Genomic DNA, 18,100 nt, shown 5'->3' on the forward strand with positions numbered 1-18,100 from the left:
TTATGGTAACTAGGGTACACAAACTGCAAAAAAGTCAGCAGATTTCCCACCTCCTGACACAACTTTCTCTACATATCTTGGCAAGGGCTTCGTTCACAGAGTTTGCAGCACCAGTGAAAGAGAAAAAAAACAAACAGACTTTAGCAGGGCAGAGTGGGACATGGAGGACATATATTCTTAGGTGGATTGTTGAAAAACAACAAGCACACAATCTATTTCTAGCAAACAATTCAAAAGAAAAGTAAACAAACAGTTTAACATTTGCGGTTTTGTGGGCTTCTATTTTCTTAAATATTTCACACTAAGAAATTCATCTTTTTAAAACAATAAACTGCATTTTAGACAATACTTTTGCTTAGCTGGTGCAAAGGTTCTTTTGAAATGAGTCTGGAATGTAAAATTATCCATACATTCCAGGTTGGGTGGGGTTCAGCATTTGTGTGGCTGTAACCTTGCGCCTGTTGAGTCAAATGCCACACAAGACTTACACAAATATTAAAAGCTATGAGAATTTAAAAAAACACCAAACACTAATTATTTTCTTAAAACAGAATTTTCCACCCTCCTCAAAAATGTTTCTACTTTGCCTGGGTCAGGCAGAGAAGTCAGTGACAGAGCAGGGATCTGAGTCCAAGAATGTTGGTTTCTTGTCTAACAGGTGAACACCACTCTCTTTCTCAGTCATGGTATCGGCAGTGCTATTTGCTGTGCAATGTTTTCAAGGAAGACATAGTTGTAACTTACCTAGACCACTGATCCATCCCCAGCTCAAAGAGGGTGGTGAAAGTTTAGAGTTACAAACACAGCGGGAATGGAAGTTTTCCATAACTGAACCAAATGTTATGGTTGTCCTTTCTAAAGTTCACAGTGGAACTCTGACTTAATACAGCTTTGAAGTTTTACAGTAAACCCTTGAAATACATGGCTTCAAGTTGCACATAACTTGCTTTAATGCAAGTTAAGCAGAACCTGAGGCTGCTCTAGGGCTGTCAGCCTGCCTAGCTGCCCACAGCTGAGGACAGATAGGAAGACTAACAGCCCCTTCTCCCTGCCTTCCCCCAGCTGCGTGGCTAGTGGGCTGGCCAGTTTCCTGGGTTCCGCAAGTGGCAGGGAGCTGGGAACCAGGGAGCCAGGCTGCCCCTGGTTCCTGGCTCTCTTCTACTGGCTGGAGCTAGGAAACTGACCAAGACTGCTGCCCTGGTCAGTTTCCTGACTCTGCAAGGAGAGGGGAGCTGGGAGCCAGGCTGCTGCCTGGTTCCCAACTCCCCTTAGCTTGAGGGAGCTGAGAATCTGGCTGGCTCATAGCTGGTCAGTCTCCCAGATTCCAAGTCACAGGAAGCCGAGAACCAAGTGTCAGTTTGGTTCCTGGTTGCCATGCACTGGCAAGAAATGGGAAACTGACCAGCCATGAGCTGGTCAGTTTCCTGGGTCCCCCCCCCCAAGTGGAAGGAAGAAGGGAATCCGGCTGTCCCCTGGTTTCCGACTCCCCACCACTCTGGGAGCCTGGTGGGCCACTCTGGGAGCCCTGATGGACTGGTCAGTTTACCAGCTCCTGGAAGCCTAGGGGAGCTGGGAACCAGGCCTGGCTCCCGTCTCCCCTCAACTTGCATGAAAATTTGAGTTGCGCAGGGGTTGCACGAATGCAACTTCTGCGTAACATGAGGGTTTGCCGTACTATGCAAAAGATCCTGTGCTGCTTTTAACCCTCTTAATTTAAAGAAAACAAGCACTGAAACAGTTTCCTTACCTCGTCAAATATTTCTAACACCACTCTTTTTAACAATGGACTATTAACACAACGCAGTACTGTATTTACCCTCCCACTCCCCTTGGCCGTGTCTACACTAGCCCCAAACTTCAAAATGGCCATGTAAAGTTTACTAATGAAGTTTACTAATGAAGCGCTGAAATACATATTCAGCGCCTCATTAGCATGCGGGCAGCCGCAGCACTTTGAAATTGATGCAGCTCGTTCCGATGGGGCTCCTTTTTGAAAGGACCCCGCCTACTCCAAAGTCCCCTTATTCCTATGAGCAGATGGGAATAAGGGGACTTCAAAATTGACACGGCTCGCCGCCACACGGCTTGTCCCAACGGGGCTCCTTTTTGGAAGGACCCTGCCTACTTCGAAGTGCCACAGCTGCCTGCACGCTAATGAGGTGCTGAATATGTATTTCAGCGCTTCATTAGTAAACTTCGAAATGGCCATGTAAATGGCCATTTCGAAGTTTGGGCTAGTGTAGACATAGCCCTTATTTGGTTTCTTGCCACCTAATTGTGACCTTTTGATTCCAAATGAGGTTTGTGGCTGACTGGTGTTCATAGCTGTGAAGTTCTACTCTACTTCCTAAGATGACTGAAGCTAAAGCATGAGGAAGTAGACGGTCAGCCAAAGGGATGCCATGCTGCCATTTAATCAGTGACGAGAAAGGAGAGCATTTTCCTGCACCCCAATCTGTTCTTTTATTATGCAAAAATTGGCTCATGCTGATGGCCTTTGCAAAGGTTACCCGCTGCTCGTCTGGACTCCAAAAGTAATGTAGCACAGGCACAGTCCTCTGCATTTCTGAAGTCAAAGGCAACCAAAGAATTAAACTAACTCTGTTGGAAAACTAGACAGACCTTGCTGTGGTAGAGTGCTGGCACTGGGATAATCAGGTGACACTAAGAAGCTCTCAGTCACATCAAAGGGAAAGGCGGAATCTCCAGGCCTGTGGTGTCCAATAGGAATTCAAAGACCACCACATTTGCAGTTGTCAACTTTCCATATTTGCCACGTTATATTATATAAAGCTTTACAGAGCCACACCCTCCCGGCCCTCCCCCGCCCCTCTGCTCTAAATAAATGCCCTTCGCCAGAGCTAGGCTCCCCCAGAGCCAGACCCTCCCAAGTCCCCTCCCTCTAAATAAATGCCCCCCCCCCAGAGCCAGGCACCCCCAAGCTCCCTGCATTCTAATTCAATGCCGATGACTTGCCAGAGCCACCGCTGGGGCTGCTGCTGCCACACACATAGGGCGCGTGCGCGGAGCAGGCAGACGGCACTCCCCCTGCGCAGGTCTCAGGAGTAACCACATTTAAAAGCCCCAAGAGCTGGAGAACGTGGGTTGGCCACCCCCATATTTGCCACAACACAGCGTCCCATTCACCATGTGTGGGGCATGGTGAATGTATTGGACATCCCTGCTCTAGGCTGACAAAGTGCTGCTGAAAAAGGAAGTCACCACAGCACAAGGGAGGAACTAAGTCACCAGGAGCTGGCAATAAAATGGTATCACTGTGCTGAGTCTTATCTCCACACAAATTCTGGAAATGCAGGCCGGTCTAGCTGCAGCGAAGAGGAAGCACTGGCTGGCCTTTCTTTTCAGGGACATCCAGGAGGCTTCCCAAGTCTGCCAGCAGCAGATGGTTTTTGTCTCTTTCAAACCTGCATGCTGATTCTTTGCAAGCCCCAGGCCTGGGAGCGCCCTTCATAGCCCAGACTGCTGTGCTAAAGAACAGGTTAGTAAATGAAATTAGGGAACAGTCCTGAAGGCGGCTGAGGACCCTCAGCTCCCATAGAGCAACTGCTAGAGAAATACCACCTCTGTCTGCGCAAGCGGGCAGCCGAGAGAGCCTCCTGCAAGTCCACCCTTTCCCAGGAGATCGACATCAAATTTCCTTCTCCACCTCAGGCTTCCCGAGTGATTCTGGGTAAATCACTTGGCCTCTACATGCAGGGGAACTGGAACAATTTGTATAGAGGGGGTGCTGAGAGCCACAGGCCCAAGCTGTAGACCCTGCGCATGATGGACATCACATCAAGCCAGGGGGTCACGGTAGCACCTCCACAAGATCTGTTCAAGCACCCAGGTCTGTGCACTTCAGTTCCCCTTTGTAAAATGGGGATAACGGCTCTGCTCCACCTCATAGGGATGCTGCCAAGATAAAGACGTTAAAGACTGCAGAGACACAAGGTGACTGAGGTAATATCTTTTACTAGGTCAACTGAGGCACTGGAAGTTGGAGTGCAGGGGGTATGGCAGCTCCTTGAGCTTTGCACTCAGTTTCCCTGTCCCTGGGGACTGACACTGCTGCTGGTTCCACAAGCTCTGTGGTCCCAGCCTCTGGGTAACCTCCCTCCTCTCCGACACTGGGTCCTGCCAGCCCACCCACCATGGGGTACCACCGGCTTTGCCGTGGTTCTTTGCTGGTCCATCACCTATGGTTTCACCAGCCCTGCTGTGGACTCTGCCATCCCCTCTCCAGGGTCCCACCACCTGCTGCCCTGTTGTGGGCTCCACTGACACTGCCACAGACTCCAGAGCCTCCCAGCTGCCCCAGCCCTGCAGGTCCCACAGCCAGCCCAGAGCTCTGCAGCTGCCTCCAGCTCTGGCCCAACCTAGAGCAGGGAAGACTGCCAACTCTCCTGGACTGGATGGACCAGAGGCCACTTGCAACAATGCCGTCCAGCCCAGGTGAGTTGGCAACCTGACCTCAACAGGTCTACAGGTGGGGGATGCAGCTCAGCACCTCCACCCCAAATATAGTTCCTGCACCACTGGGGTCAACTTCCATGGGTGAAAGAGATGCGCTTTTGAGGCCCCCTGGAGGTCTTGTTTGCATCTGGGAAAGGTACTTGGGTGACACAGCTAAACACAAAGTGCAACCGCTTGTTAATCATAAGGAGTTATCATATGTTGCAAGAGACCATTCAAGGTACAGTGGGCAATTAAAGATAATAAGACACTCAGCTATCACAGGAATGGAGGCCATAAAAATACCTCATGGTATTTAAAACACTTACATTGCAAAAGGTCTTTAAAACACTACCTGCTTCCTTTCCTAGTCACCTAGTGCATCATCAGGCAAGCAGCTGCCTCTTGCTTTACCAACGGCAAATAAAAACGAACAGATCCGCTCTCCTCTAAAACCCTGCCTATACAAACAGCACACAAACACCAACCACTAACCTAACCAAGTCAAGAAGGAAAACTGTCTCTTTTTTTGGCATTTGGTTTTCTTGCTCAGAAACCAACCTAAATTCCCTAAGGAATCATTCCACTTTTTCTCAGTACTAACACTTTTTAAAAATCCTGCCTTTCTAAGCTGAACAGATAAGCATGACATCTACTTATTTTAGGCATTGGAAAGAGTATGGAAACTGCAGAGATTTTAATTAACTAGAGGAGGAAGTCCTGGCTGGCTGAGTGTTTCAGGAAGAGGCGTCTGGCTTTCTCACTGGGGATGGGAAATAAAAATAGATATCAGCACACACCCACCTCCTGGAGGAACAGTGAAAATATCTATTTTTGTACAGTATTGCTTTAAATAGGAGCAAGGAGAGGAAACAGGTCAAACAATTTGATGAGGAAGGTAACACACATATTACACAATCCTTGCAAAAATTAACTAGGCGCCCTTCCCCCCTGCCCCCCAGGTAGGGTAGTTATTCTCAGTTTTACAGATAAGATACATTGAGGAAGGGTGAACTTAAATCTCTTGCCCAAGGACAAAATAAGGGATGGAATCCATATTATTCTGTTTTGCCATGCCTGGTTGTAACCACTAGGGTCCCATGCCTCCTGCAGAACACAAACAAGTATCAGGGGAAGGAAAATGAATTTCCAAACATGCAAATATTTCTGAAGAGTCATATGTCAATTCCCAACATGTTTAATTTGTATTAATACTATTATTACCACATTATTACAAATACACACGCACGACTCATTCTCTCTCTTTCACTCACTCAGTCATTACAGTTAGGACAGTGAAAAAACCCCAGAGATTTAGGGCTTGCCTACACTTCAGCGAAGATTGACCCGTTCAGAGTTGATCTTCCAAAACTTGATTTTGCATGCCTGGTAAAGAAGCGCAACATTACTCTCTCCCTTTGATCTTTCTTAGTGAGGACAGTCAGATAAGTCAATTTCCGACACGCTGACTCTAGCTACACAATTGTGTATCTGAAATAGACTTTCAGGTCAAGTGTAGACCTGCCCATAGAGACTGTAAGGGAGAAAATCTATTCTATCTAGCACTTACAGGCACTCTACTGGCCAGAATGTGGAGAACCAGGGAAGGAATTCACAGTTAGAAATGTCAGACTGCAAATTAAGTAACAGTGTCAGAGATACAAAGGATTAGTTAACTGAGTTAAAACAAACAAACAAAAAAGAGAGAGATTTATAAAAAAAACAAATCTTTTCATTTGCTAACTTGTTTCCCTGTGTGAAGGATTTTTTTCTTTCACTGTGGACTGAACTAATTATCATAGACTCTTAGGGCCGGAAGAGACTTCAGGAGATCCGAGTAAGTCATCTCAGCCAGGACTTTGTCAAGCCAGGACTTAAAAACCTCTAGCGATGGAGATTCAACCACTTCTCTAGGTAACACATTCCAGTGCTTCACCACCGTCCTAGTGAAATAGTTTTTCCTAATATGCAACCTACATCTCCTCTGCTGTAACTTGAGACCATTGCTCCTTGTTCTGCCATCCTTCACCACTGAGAATAGTCTCTTTCCATCTTCTCTGGAACCCCCCTTCAGCAAGTTGAAGGCTGCTACCAAATTGCCTGGAGTCTTCTCTTCTGCAAACTAAATAAGCCCAGATGCCTCAACCTCTCTTCATAGGTCATATGCTTGGTGCTTGTACTAATTTACCAGCTTGACTTTCTGTCCATTTCCTACTAATGGAGTGGAAAAGATGTGAAGGCCACTCAATGTCCTTCTCATAATCAATTAGCCACTGGAAGCAAAATAGAAAAATTGGACAGACCTTGACTCCAAGGCCACCTGGGAAACAATGTCTGAAGAGAACTGTCAGCCAGGCAGGGTGACTTCCACATTGAGGACATTTTGGAGGCTGGTGAATTTAAAGAAAACGCCCCCCTCCCCAATGTGTAGTATTTTCAACCACCAACTCTGTAGCTTTGCTTTTTGTTTGAACCTGTGCCATGATAGCACCCCAAGGCCCCGTGATTGAGACCCCATTGTACCAAACACTGTACAAACACCCTGTGAGAGACCTGCCCTGAAGAGTTTACTATCGTGACATGGCAGGTAAAAGGAGGGTTATCAGCAGGCGAGTGCTCTGGTGGCAGAAGATCACAGCACATAAACTGACCCCAAACTGGCATTCACTATTACCCTTGTGAGGAGCCAAGACCAGGACTTATTCCCAGTGCCAGCACCAGGCCCGGCCTTAAGGCAAGGTGAACAATGTGGTTGCCTGGCGTCCCACGCCTTCAGGGCCCCACGCTCCAACTGATCTTAGCATCCACCGCCCATTGGCCAAGCCCCTCTGTCAGCATACCACCTTGGGCCCCGCTGACTGGCAGGGCCCCACTGGGCTTGCTCTGGTCAGTGCTTTGCTCTCATTCTCACCCCCTTCCTGCAACAGACACTCCCTCAAGATCACAGCAAGCAATGATCACACCCCAGGGCCACCAACCAGGATGAGATGGCCACATATGCTGTACACTCACCTTGGAAAGGAGGAGTGTGATTTTGAGATCTCAAACTGCACCTCCCTCGCAACCGCGATCCCTACTGATACAGGTGCTGAGTGAACATCATGCCAGGGGACTTGACACATCCTGTTCTAAGTTGGAGGCAGGGCTATAATCGGTCTCCCATCTCCCAGTCTGGCATACTACCCGATGGGCCACAGCAGCTTTGTATCAACACTCCTGTTCCAACAAATGACATAGTGATGTTAACACGCCCACAGAAAGAATCTTGTCCATTTTCCTTGTGGCAGAAGCCTAGCTGGCGTAATGATGAGGACAGGCTTTTTATCAAGGGGATGGTATCAGTAGTATCCACCCATGGTCCGAAGGGCTTTGGGGCGGGGGTGTGTCTGCAGACTATGCCTAAGATTTCCGAAGAGGTTTGCACCTCCATTGAAAATTTTTAGCCACCTAGGAGCGAAAAAAACATTGAAAACCAATGGACTATATGACCTAACACCTGCCACCCAGTGGACAGTTACATATACCCATTCCTCTGACTCTTAAGCAGTCTCTTTGTATGGTTTTCAACTGGAGATTCTTCTTTTTGAGTGGTTTGTCCCCACCAAGCCCTCAACCCGACAGCACTGAGACAAAACCGTACATGGATGCATGCCACTTCTGGACCTAGCCCATGTCCAATATTCTGGAAACGTGTCATTAGTCACCCTGCTGGCCAGGTAAGCACCATGGTCAAACCTGCTGGGAAGGGCCAGCAAAAGCTAGTTCCTTATCAAACTGACAGGCTGCACAGCATCCCTTCTCCTTGTCAGAGTGAAGGGGGATGTCGCAGTGATATTTGGGCCTAAAGAGAACAGAGAGAAACCCAACAGTGAAGAAATGCAAGACAGAGAACTCTCCATTCTGCTGCTTCCAATTATACAGGCCCTGTCAATTACTGCCATTCTTTAGCACCAAGGAGAGCGGGCGGATGAGACAGTGATTCAGTTCTTTATTTCACATCATGCCGGGCAATGATAAAGGAGCACTGTAAAACTGGGGTCTAGATGGATGGCATCTGATTCAATGCTACCCAAGCAGAACCATCACTAAAGGCTCAGAGTGGACTCCCAGGTGAAAAAGGATCAACAGAACTGCAGAGAAGCCAGCTTGAACTAGAAATGGAGGTGTGAAAACCAGGTTGGCTGTTTAGAAGCTGCAGCAGGCACGCTGACTGGAACGCCGTTTGAGGAAAACACAGTCCCACCCACCTGAAACCGCATTATTTTATTTTGATGGTCTCTCCCGGACAGGAATGCAATGTTAGTAACTCCTTCCCAGGATGCATTACTCGGAATCTCAGAGTGCAGCTACCTCCAGACACACCATCCTTCGTTTCCCTTCTAAACAACATGAAAGCTAAAATACATGATGAAAGAGAAGGCAAGGATGTGAAGAGACTACCGGCTGTGCGCTCAGCTGGCGAGGTTCTCTGCAGCTCCATGGGAGATGACGAAGCAGCAGAGATGCTGGCGGTAGTTTGCGTGTTTGAGGGAGACAAGAATTTGTACCCAACTCTGGATGCTTCCAGCCAATCCTTTACCTCAAGAAGAAGCACAGTGATGACGTATGCACATTCCCAAGCTTAGCACAGGACACCATGAGCTGAATATGCTGCAGATTAGCGGTCAGCAACCCCAGGGATGGGTACCAAGAATGGCACACGAGCTGATTATCATCAACATGTGAGGTGGGAGCTCAGTCCCACCTGGCTCCCCCAGGCAGCTGGGAGCTTGCTAACAGCCACGGCGCCTGTGGATTAACAAAATACTAGCTAATGCTACCAACCACCGCTCTGCAGCTTAATGTATTTATTAATGAAGCTGTTGTAAGTAAGACTATTAGAGATTTTAAAAAGTATCACTGGCACTCGGACTATACCCAGAGGTGAAAAGGACAAGTTTCAGCGCTCCACCTCGGAAGAGTTGCTGTAGATGATGTGCATGCGGATTTTAGACAATCTATTCTAGTCTTTGAGCTCCTGACATACTCAGTCACCGGTTTTCACACAGGACAGCTCACACTCGTATGACTCAGGAGCAACAAGGGCACTGAGTTTTCTGTGCATTCTCTCCTGGTGTTATCAGTCTAGTGCAATGGTTTTCCCCAGGAAAAAGTCCCAAGAAACTGTCACTGGAATGAATGAGAATATGTTTCTATATAACGCCCACCCCACCACTATGGATTTAAAGCAAAGACGTGGGCTAGCGCTGATTCATTCCATCACAAGGGATGCTTCTGGAACTTAGGGCTTTGAACTGCAGCTTTTTCTGGGGTGGAGAGCAGTATTCCCTGTAAGCTGAGTGGCTGATTAGCAGAGTGCCCAGAGCCACCCACAGGGTCCAGCATGTGTTTCTACTAGTGGTGCACATCCACATACACCTTGGTGCATATAACAACATTTATTCTGCACACAGATGGAAAAAATTAGAGGGAACACTGAACCTTACTAAAAATGGTCTTTTCATTTTCCCCCTGAATGTGGTGTCGAGACAACTCGAACTTCTCATGTCCTCGATCCCTGTCAGTTTGGCTGTATCAGAGTCCCCAATTCAGATAGGTGGTATTGCTTTGGAGTGGCTCCCTTGGAGATGCAGAGGGTGAGTCTGTCCTGCTGTGCCATGGGCTGGCAACCAAAATAGCAAGAGGAGCCATTTTTCCAATTAGGTAAAAACACTCAATAATTCAAGGGCTAAAATGCATATGAATATGAGACAGTCCTTATCAAATAACCTCAAACTGTACTTTCTGTAACCCTTATTTGAAGACCAGCACCCACACAATGATGTTCAATGCAGTATGTGTTTATCGCAGGACATTCACAAACTTTTTACATATTTTACTTCCTCTGCTTAGGTCTGTGTTTGTACCACTGAACCTTCTCTTTCTGGAGGATGCTAGGGGGAGTTATCCAACATTTCAAGATCACCTACTGTTTGCTACTTAGATATGAGTTATTCATTTTGGGGCTTTTTGACGTTCACCATTTATCCAAAAGAACCACGAGGGTTGTTTTGTGTTTTTTTTTGGTTTTTTTGTTTTTACTTTGCAATTACAGTCCTTAAAGAGCCGCATGCCGCTCTGGAGCTGCAGGCTGCAGACCTCTGTGCTGGGCTTTGCCAGGCTCTGTTTCGTCATCCCTCCTGTTTGCTGTGCATCTGATGGAGGAGACTCAAACAATTCAGCCTGAACTGCTCTCCATACAGCTTGGTCTCATTTTCATTAGGCCCAGGTGGTGCAGTGTCTTTATTGTGACAGTGCCTTGCTGGGACTGGAGTCTGGTCTATTTGAACGGACAGAAGTGACATTAACAAGTTGAGGGACATGTCTTGCAGGCAACACAGGAAGAAACTGGGGTATTTGTCTCCCCTTCATTCAACAGATTTGTGTGTGTGTGCGTGCGCGCGTGCGCGCACGCCCGCAGGGGCTGGGGTGCTTTTGCATTCATAGCTGCTCCTGGAATAGCAAGGCTTAGCAGGACCCAGAAACACCCATCTTCAGTCTCTTCCTGGTTACACATCCTTAGCAATTTGCATTAGCCACAAAGAATATATTCAAATGTAGTGAAAGAGAAAATGCATTTGTGGATGGATGCAGACAAGACTGTCTAGAAGAAAATGCTATTACAATTATTCTCCTGATACCACAATCATGTTTTAATACATTGACATCGAACCCCAAATGTTATAGTGGATGCAGGGTCAGTCAGTCATCAGTGGATATGCTCAGGCATGAAACCTGGGAAAGCCACAAGATGCCCAAGAGGGGGAAATTAAGTCCAAATCATGAACTCAGAAAGAACTCTAATGTGATGGTGATGTCTGACTCACTGAGGTGTCCTGGGGTGATACGGATTCATGGAGCTTCATGAGGACGAGGGTCTGCCTAGAGTTTGGATTTACTTTGATTACAACCAGGGTGTAATTACTCCAGGGTTGTAGGCAGGTAAAAGAGCCATTTGCACTTACCCCAGTTTCAGACAAAGGCAGTTTTCACCAGTGCAAACAGAAGCTTTGCTGACCTATTCTAGGTGTAGCACTAGTGCTGCGATAGAGGGAACTGGCCACCAGTGGCTTTGGAGCAAATCCTCAGTACAGACCTGGCCATAATCCCATATGGATATTCCTGTCACATAGGGTACTGGCCATGTCAGTGTCTGCAGCAAATGTAGAAAACCATCATGGCTTCTGACTTACTGCTCTAGACTGGGGCTCAGCACCCCAGGGCTCATGTTCCCTTTAAGTTTTTTCCATCTGCGTGTGGAATACATTTTGTTAAGTGTGCCAAGGCACACGTGGATGTGCACCACTAGGAGAAACACATGCTGCCAGCGGCAGGCAGCTTTGGGCACTCTGCCAATCAACCGGGCAGAACCTGAATTTCTCCTGGGCAGCTGCCCAAGCGCTCAGCTTACAGGGAACACTGTGCACAGCTTTTGCTCAAACATGGAGATACACCTATCTCATACAGCTGGAAGGGACCTTGAGAGCTCATTGAGTCCAGCCCCCGGCACTCACAGCAGGACCCAGCACCATCCCTGACAGTTTGCTTTTTTTTTAAACAAATCTAACCTGCCCCCCCAAAGGATTGAACTCACAACTCTGGATTTATAAGCTAACCACTGAGTGATCCCTGCCCCCAGCTGTGGTCCTTGTGCTAACACAGCCATGCTCTACGATCTTCAGCACATCTCTCCCCTCCTTGCCCTTTGCCCATCTCTTTTACTAAGCTGTAAACTCTTCAAGGACAAAAACTAGGTCCTACTTGGCGGGGGCTATTCTCTTTAGGACCCAGGCACAACACAAAGACTATAGAGCATCATAGGAAACACATTCTAAATCTAACTGTGGACATTTGCTCCAGAAACACAAACACAGGCATTACATTATCTTCTCAAGGCACAGAACTGTAGCATGTGTCCTCCACCATCCATCAAAGCTAGGGAGACCATATCTACCTGTCCCAAATATGGGACAGAGATATGGGGGGGAGGGGCAGCTCCTCCCTGGCCACCAAGCCCTAGGGAGCCGGGAAGAAGGCAGCATTCCCCAGCACCCTCTGGGAGCCCTGGGGAAGTGGCTGCCGATGACCTTCCCTTAACCCCGGGGAAGCAGCAGCCACCAGTTGTCCCCAGGAGCCCTGGGGAAGCAGCAGGGACACGGCAGCCACCCACACTCCCCCACTTCCCTGAGGCTCAGGGAACTGAAACCTGCACAGCTGCTGGAGGAAAAGGTCAGAGCAGGGACAGCCCAAACACAGGACATTTAGTCCCCTTTAAAAAATAAGCTGGCACACCTTGTTGGTGTCCTTAACATGGGGCAGATGGCCACCCTAATCAAAGCCAACACCTTTTGTGAATATTTAATGGACCAGGGAACGCTTACCGGAATTCCTTAAACCGAAATTTCAGAAGGGATGAACACAATCAAAGAAAACAGTGATCTGCTCATGACTGCTCTTATCAAAAGGGAGTAATTCACTGAAATAATCATTTGCTACAAAAGTACTAATTTACCACTAATAATGATGAAATCCATTTTAATTTTTCCTCCTAATGCTTGCAAAAACAACTAAATTTTCTGGTGGCAAGGATAGTAATTGCATAATTTAAGTTTTGTAGTTAATTAAATTCCTGTTTCACACATTAATGACTGAAGTCTGTCTTCAGACTTGCAAAATGGGTAACCTTTAAGTGCAACTGCAAACAGCAGCTGTTGGAAAAAATATTAATAGCAGTGCTACACTTCCTCATTCTCGCATCTAAATAACACCGCTGCAAATAAAAACATTGCAAAATGATAAACACCATTGCAAACTATTTCCACTCACACAGCCAAACCATTCCCTCCACTGAGCAGATGTCTAACACAGCATGCTGAAAACAGCTCGCAAACACTTTTTGGCAACACGTGGGTGATCAAACATTCCAAGCGCTTGGAGAACATCCCCTACTGCCCACTGCACAGGGTCAGAGTGGGAAGCAGGACATTCTGTGTGGTGGCAGGTAGTGTGTCTGTTACAGGCCGTGGAGGTGGAGAAGCTGAAAACATGATCGCAAGGGAAGGTGTTAACTAGGTATTTCTTGGCTTTTCTAAAAAAACAGGTGGGGTGCTTATGTATTTCTCGTGAAGTGTTTCTTTTTGCTGGGGGACTAGGGGTAATAAGGAGGGACAGGATCAGATATACTCATGGAGAGTTGAACTAGCTGAGCAGGTAAAATGCAGCATTAAACAGGGCTGAATTAAGTCTTCTGGGGTCCTGGAGTTAAGAGATTTTCTGGGGACCCCTAGGCTCCAGGATAGGGCCAGAAATGAGGGGTTTGGTGTGCAGGATGGGGCTGCTGTGGAGTGGGGTGGCAGCGTGGGGCCTTGGTGGGAGGCAGGGTGCAGAAGCAGGCTGGGGGCAGAGGGTCTGGGTGGGATGCAGGGGGCAGGAGCAGGCTGGCGTAGGGTTGGAGGTCTAGGAGGGAGGGAGGGTGCAGGGGATTTGGACACTTACCTGGCACAGCTCCTTGAAGAAGGGCAGACATATGGCTCTGTGTGGCCCTGTGTTTGCAGGCATCATCCTCCACCACTCCCACTGGCTGAGATTCCCAGCCAATGAGAGCAGTGGGGGTGTAGCTTACAGGTGTGCACCGCTAGTGTCAATATATGCGGCTCCAGCTAGAGGGTGCAAAGAGGGGACAGCAGCATGCAGAGTTGCCTCCTCCCCTCTCTCCCATTGCCTCCTGCCAGGCAGAGCCTGTGATGTCGTGTATGAACCCTGCATCACTCAAGACATGGTTAACTAGATTCTGAGATCTGCATGAGCAGGGCCCGGCAGTCGCATAGGGCACCAATCTTTAGGAGTCACACATTTAATGCAAGCAGATTTTTTTCTTCTGTATTTAAAAACCTTGCTTATAAACAAAAGTATTAAATACCGTACTTGTCAACCTATGCAGCGTTGCCATGCCAGAGTCTGAGTTATATTATTTGTGGCACACTGCGGAGCAGGGGGGTGTATGTAAATATAGTTGCAGTGTGTCATGGTGGAGCTTCGAAAGACAGCTGTCTGGGTTTGCTGCCTGGTGGCGGGGTCTGGCAATTCAGTCATTCTCCGAAGCTCAGTGTTGGCCAATCACCCACTTGAGTCAATGCTGTTGACTGCTTAGTGAAGGCCGATCAATGACCCACAACAGCTGCTCTGCCATGTTACGAGCCCTGATCCTGAAGATGCTGTGCCCATGAAGAATTTGGACTGGGTCAGACTTAAGAAAAATTTGTTAAGAGGTTTTAACAAGATCGTAAAAGGAGAACAACAATCTATGGAGATACACGTCTCCTTGAGTCCAGTTCCCTGCCCTCTCGGCACGACCAAGCACCATATTTAAAAAAGAAAAAAAAAACAAAACAAACTATCCACTTGCCTCAGATCCCCAAAGGCCCCCTGAGGGGCTGAACTCACAACTAGGGTTTAGCAGGCCAATGCGCACACCACTGAGCTAACCCTCCCCGCTTTGATGTTGCAGCTTGGGCTCTAACCTTGGGTCTTCAGAGCCCAATTTCCAGATGGAGCCACAGCTTCAGAGCACGGTCCACACAGCTGCTTTTGCACCACAAGTGCTGTAGCCTGACTCTGGGTGCCCATACCTAGGGGGCTCACCTCAAAGTGCTCTCTGAAGAGAGAACTTAAAAGCTGGAGCCCAGTGGCTGCCGACTTCCCTTAGTTTTCATTTTCATCTGGTTTCAGGCATGGGCTGAGGGACTCCGAAGTGGAGCCCTAGGATGCACTGCGCTAAAAGCAAAGGGAGGCTGAAGAAGGGTGAAAGACATTGTGCTGATTAAAGTTGTTTGGTCAGATGTTATTTATTTGAGACACAGATACCCTGAAAGAGCTGTACTGGCCGGGTGAACTGCAGAGCCAAGTCCCCACTCTACCAGACAACTGAGGAACCACAGGCATGCATAGGAATGAAAATTCGGCCATTTGTGGAAGGCTGCCTTCTCCCTCCTACCACCCCACTCTGGCTGGCAAAACTGTCTCTCCCCTCTCCCACCCATGACTGGAGGAGCTGCCTCTTCCCACCGCAGCCCCAGAGGGTTGGGTTCTCTCTCCCACAGCTCTTGAGCTCCCTCTCACCCAGCAGGTGGAGGATCTTCCCTCTGCCCACATCCCTAGGGCTGGAGGAACTGGCATCTCCCACCCTGGCCAGGGCTGGAAGAGCAGGACAGGAGGAAGAGGGCACACAGGGGGGGAGAGCATGACCCTCCCTTGCCCACACCCCGTGAACAGAGTCGGAGAGAGTTGCTGAAATGCCATGTCACATCAGAAGGGCGTCGTCTGAGTTAATAGAATTTGACTATTGCATTTCCAGAAGCCCCCTGCGCCCTCCGCTTGTGGCGGTTTTCTGGTTGTTCATCCCCAGCCCTGTAAAAACATCCTCTCTCATATCATGCTTTTTTTTTTTTACGTACATATATCGGCAACTTGCTCTAAAATTATTCACATTATACTTGTGAAATGTCTTTTACAGTGGAGCAGGGCAGACAAGCTGCTTAAATGATCAAAGCACCTTTCATAACTGTGCTTCTGTTATTTACAAACAGAAACGTGGTATGAACATGCCAGTTTACCGTCTGATCAGCACATATCCCTCCGCCCTCAGCTTGGCACCGAAAGCAGCAAGCACCACACCTTACCTAGAAACCCCTCTTCGTCCACAATGATAGTGTAGTCCTCCGGAGTTTCTGTGAGACTGAAGAACTTGCACCTGTGTTGGGGAACAGGATAGGAGCTCTGTTAGCATCAGACAGATTGGAGTCATTTTTTGCTTGTTTGAAATGGATCCCACAAAACTACCTGCCCTTTTCTTTCTTTCTTTCTTTCTTTTTTTTTTTAAAGAGGAGTTGGTGTGCCAGGTACATATTGCCAGGTGTTCTATCCCTGGCTTTGCCACTTTTCTGCTGCGCGACCAATCACCTATCTGTCCAAAATACAGACACTAAAACTATCTTCTTTGTCCACTGATCTGACCATACAACTCCTCTTTAAACCCCTCCAATGGTTCCATTTTGTCCAGTACATCACGTTTGATGTTGCCCTGATCTTCATAGTTCTACATTCTGAAATGGACCTTTGAAGCCTTCTGCCCTGCAACTGATGGCCTGATGTCTCCTTCTCCTCCCATCTTGGAGCCTTTTCCTACATCATCCCAGGCAGAGTGCCCTCTCGATCCCATCTGCCAAGCCATTTTCCTTTCCCTCGTTCCAGTACCCCCAGCAGACTTGAGAATCTGAATCTCAGCAGAACCTAATCAGTAACAGCAGCATTAAATGAGACACAAAGACACAAACTCAAGACATTTCCTCCAAATCACCCAGTGTACCCTACCTTCTTTGTGCCTGTCTTTTGACACTGCAAGCCAGGTGGGGCCCAGCCTATTTTGCACAGCACCACACACAGTGTCATCCAAAGCATAATACAATAAACAAACAGAACTTTAGGGTCCACCATTCTAGACACATAAATGAAAAGTGATGAGCGGTGTGCAATAAGATCTCTCTTTTGCACGCATGCAGGCAAGCACACACGCATGCACACGTTTGTGTAATGATTGCTAGACATTATTTGGTGGCTTCTGAACATTGGCACAGAAACGCAATATGGTGCTGCATTATGAAAATATGGGCCCATTTCCCACAGGAATCACAGTATGGAGTAGCAATATAACTCTCTCTTATGACACTGTCACTCAAAATACATCTACACTACCAGAAAGATAGACCCAGGCAGGGTTGATCATCTGAGATTCAATTTCACGCATCTAGTGGAGACATGCAAAATTGAACTATAAGGGGTTGACAGTGAAGCTGTGTACTCAGTCTCATGAGGAGTAAGGGAGATTGGCCAGGTAAGTCAATTACAGATAGCCAATTCCAGCTGTGCAACTGCCATAGCTAGAGTTGGGTATCTATGAACAACTTTGAGGTCTATTGTAGCGTAGACTCAGGCCATGTCTATATTACCTGGAAGAGTGACCTGCTTTGGGTCACTCTTCCAGGGTTCAATTTCGCACATCTAGTAGGGGGTCAGCAGTTGACCTCTGTATTCCTTGCTATCACAAACAGTGACAGAGGTCGATGGAAGAATGACTTTCCTCGATGAGGAAGGCCAGGTAAGTCCATTTCAGACAAGTTGACTCTAGCTGTGCAATTGCCATATTGCAATTGTGTATCTGAAATCAACTTATTTTCCTAGATTACACCTGGCCTCAGACTTTAAGGTCAAAAGACACCTTCAGGCTCATCTATTCTGACTTCCTGCGCATTGCAGGCCTCAGAACCTCACCCACCCACTCCTGAAACAGTCCCTAATCTGTGCCTGAGTTACTAAAGTGCTCAAGTCATGGGTTAAAGACTTCAAGTTTCAGAGAACCAAGCATTTACACCTGCAAGTGACCCATGCAATGCTGCAGAGGGGGAAAAAAAAGAACCCCACAGGGTCTCTTCTCAATACTTGAAAGTATTTACTCTTCTCTAAATACTCAGAAGCTAGGGAATACTAGATTTAAGAACGACTACATTAATTAAATTGGGCCACGTTATTTCTATCCCCTCGGTCATCCAAC

The 18,100-nt window shown here is 47.6% G+C and overlaps 1 protein-coding gene across 2 annotated transcripts in view; it reads right to left on the reverse strand.

Annotated features, from left to right (window-relative positions):
• The window catches only part of CASTOR2 (cytosolic arginine sensor for mTORC1 subunit 2), a 221,968-nt gene that overhangs the window by 91,780 nt on the left and 112,088 nt on the right, over positions 1–18,100 (reverse strand). For both annotated transcript variants that reach the window (XM_075013628.1, XM_075013629.1), the window contains exon 2: positions 16,173–16,243. In XM_075013628.1, the coding sequence (XP_074869729.1) occupies positions 16,173–16,243 (71 nt within the window). The remainder of the gene's footprint in view (positions 1–16,172; positions 16,244–18,100) is intronic.

Source organism: Carettochelys insculpta, chromosome 19 (assembly GCF_033958435.1).
Source record: "Carettochelys insculpta isolate YL-2023 chromosome 19, ASM3395843v1, whole genome shotgun sequence".
NCBI classification, from domain to species: Eukaryota; Metazoa; Chordata; order Testudines; family Carettochelyidae; genus Carettochelys; species Carettochelys insculpta.